General features: G+C 31.5%; 1 protein-coding gene across 1 annotated transcript in view; it reads left to right on the top strand.

Moving 5' to 3' along the window:
- The window catches only part of LOTGIDRAFT_175792 (hypothetical protein), a gene marked incomplete at both ends in the record, with an annotated part of 17,359 nt that extends 15,536 nt beyond the window's left edge, over positions 1-1,823 (top strand). Inside the window, 2 exons of the mRNA XM_009060148.1 lie at positions 1,265-1,444; positions 1,741-1,823. Coding sequence (XP_009058396.1) covers positions 1,265-1,444; positions 1,741-1,823 — 263 coding nt within the window. The remainder of the gene's footprint in view (positions 1-1,264; positions 1,445-1,740) is intronic.
- Between the last annotated feature and the right edge of the window lie 574 nt (positions 1,824-2,397).

Raw genomic sequence — 2,397 nt, 5'->3', positions numbered from 1 at the left:
ACAATATTAGCTTTGTGCACTCACCTAAACGGATGCTGAATTGAAAAACCAAATCGCTAAATGAAAGTTAATATGCCCTTCCTCGATTGCAATAAATATCATGATACATTATATAGTGAAGTTTAAAGTTAATAAACTTCTGGAAATAGACTAAGAGCTTAACAACTTTAGATTGAAGAATATTATTTTAATTGTGTTTGACCTTCGAGATTGCCGACGCAAGTAGAACCTACAGTTTTTCTTTATACTGAATAGACAGAAAAGGACGGGTAGCGGTCCAGAATCTTCAACCTGGTGAAATTGAATTCCACCGATCCTATTTTACTTTGAAAATTATGGGCAGTAACTGAGATATACATTCTACTTTTAAAACGAATTGACATACTTTGATATTAAATAGTGTAAAAATAACAAGAAATACTAGAACTGTGAACAGCTCCGAGCGTGGCACGAGACCTTATCTCATGACTTTCGGACCTTTTGAAACTTCTAACCTGTTGGCTTTCAACCCCGGTGCTTTTAAGCCTACTACTAGTGAACTCGAAATAAAAACTCTCGGGTATCGGGTAAATGTAACTTGACCATAAGTTATAGTCCATTTGCAGGTTATTTTGTTTTATGTAGGAAAGAATTTTAATTATTTTTAAGGAGAAAATAGACTTGAATAATGTGACTTTTTCATATTGATATCATCTTAATATGGTGATTGCTTTCCTTTTATAAAGAATTTGGGTAGAGAGTTCTATATATGTTATTATTCATTATGGACCCCAATATCGCCTTTGTTTGGCATAACATCTATTTTATGGGAATCTTTACGTGGCATTGTATCTTTATATTGGATTAATAATCCCCAAATATGAAACTACTGTTTTTATGTAAACGTAACTATTTTGTGTGCTACCTCTATACCAGCGACACCATATTGATTATGACAGATTAACCAGCGATAAATGTTTTGATGAGATTAAAAACAGCCTACCATTAGTGAACAAAAATCTTAAATCTGGATAAATTGGGAAAAGCCTCGAATTATTAACTCAATGAAAACTTGGTTATAATTATTACAATACCATTTATTGGCAATTTACGTTTATAACCTTGTATCAGTCTGTTTGGGCTCATTCTCATTAGGACTAATTCCCATTTGAGCTACTATTTTTCCTATCATTGTCTAGTAAATTTATTATTTTCACATCACATTTTGATATCATTGACCTCTACCCTCGGAATATTGCCTGATAGATTTATTTTTTTATTTTAGCTGTTATGTGTCCACAAGGTGTGAATATCATTAACTCAGATGCTGTAACAGAATCCGGTATTTTTGGTGATAATTTTACTTTTAACTGTCCTGAAGTTAATCAGCTGACAGAAAATAATTATACGGGTACTCTGTTGTGTGGTGAAGATGGTAAATGGATAGTACAGCAGGCTTGTCCAGGTAATTTAGGTTTAATATTGTCTATTGTGTATAGTTGGACGAAGATTTATATTTCTAACAAAGTGATCTTTCTTGTTAAGAAGACAATATGGCCTCATTATGATTGTTGTTTTGATTAACTGAGATCTTCTTATTATATAATACTCATTCTGTTACTATATAACGGATCTTCAGCACAAATTCTTCACTTTTAAAATGTCATAACTTCCAGCGATATTAGAGGGGATGTGGTTTTAAATACGATGGGTTGCATGCCAAGGTAATCAAATCATCAAATCATAAATATTTCATTATAGAAGAAGAATCAAAAATACAATTATATCTACAAGATACAAATTGTTACAAACAATTTTATGTACCAAATATTGTTAAAAGGTGAAAAATAAATAAATCTGTATCTAGTAATTAATTAGAGTGTAATTTAATATAATAAAAACGGGTAAAATCATGTTTTACCACTGAATAGGGGGCTTACTGGATAGAAAATAAATGATATTTAGTAAATTTAGACCAGTAATAACAATAACTTTTGTGGATATAAAACAGTCTGGTTCTCGGGTGCCGTAATATTGGGGTCAACCATAGAATCAAATAGTTTAAATGCGATTTTAACGGTACGTTTACATATAGATAAATTTATAAAGTTAAGTGCCTTTCTTGCATGCAGAGATAAAGTTTTAAAACAAAGATTCCACTTGAGTCTATTTGAAAATATATTTCTAAATATTTGTAATAACGAACAACATCAATCAGGCTTTCCTGATTTGACAAAATACCTCCGTTCTTGACAACTGAGACTTGGGATTTAATCAGACTGACTTTCATGTTCCATTTCGAACAATATTTATCAAGCACATCAAGTCATCTACATTCAGATCTTATCATGAGTGTAAGCTTGATCTAAATATCAAATAACCATCTGCAGAACATGTTCCAGGAGCTCTAACTTTTCA

This window comes from Lottia gigantea (assembly GCF_000327385.1).
Source record: "Lottia gigantea unplaced genomic scaffold LOTGIsca_406, whole genome shotgun sequence".
Taxonomy (NCBI): Eukaryota; Metazoa; Mollusca; class Gastropoda; family Lottiidae; genus Lottia; species Lottia gigantea.
The sequence above is the reverse complement of the archived record's forward strand: the minus strand, read 5'-3'. Positions and strand labels throughout refer to the sequence as shown.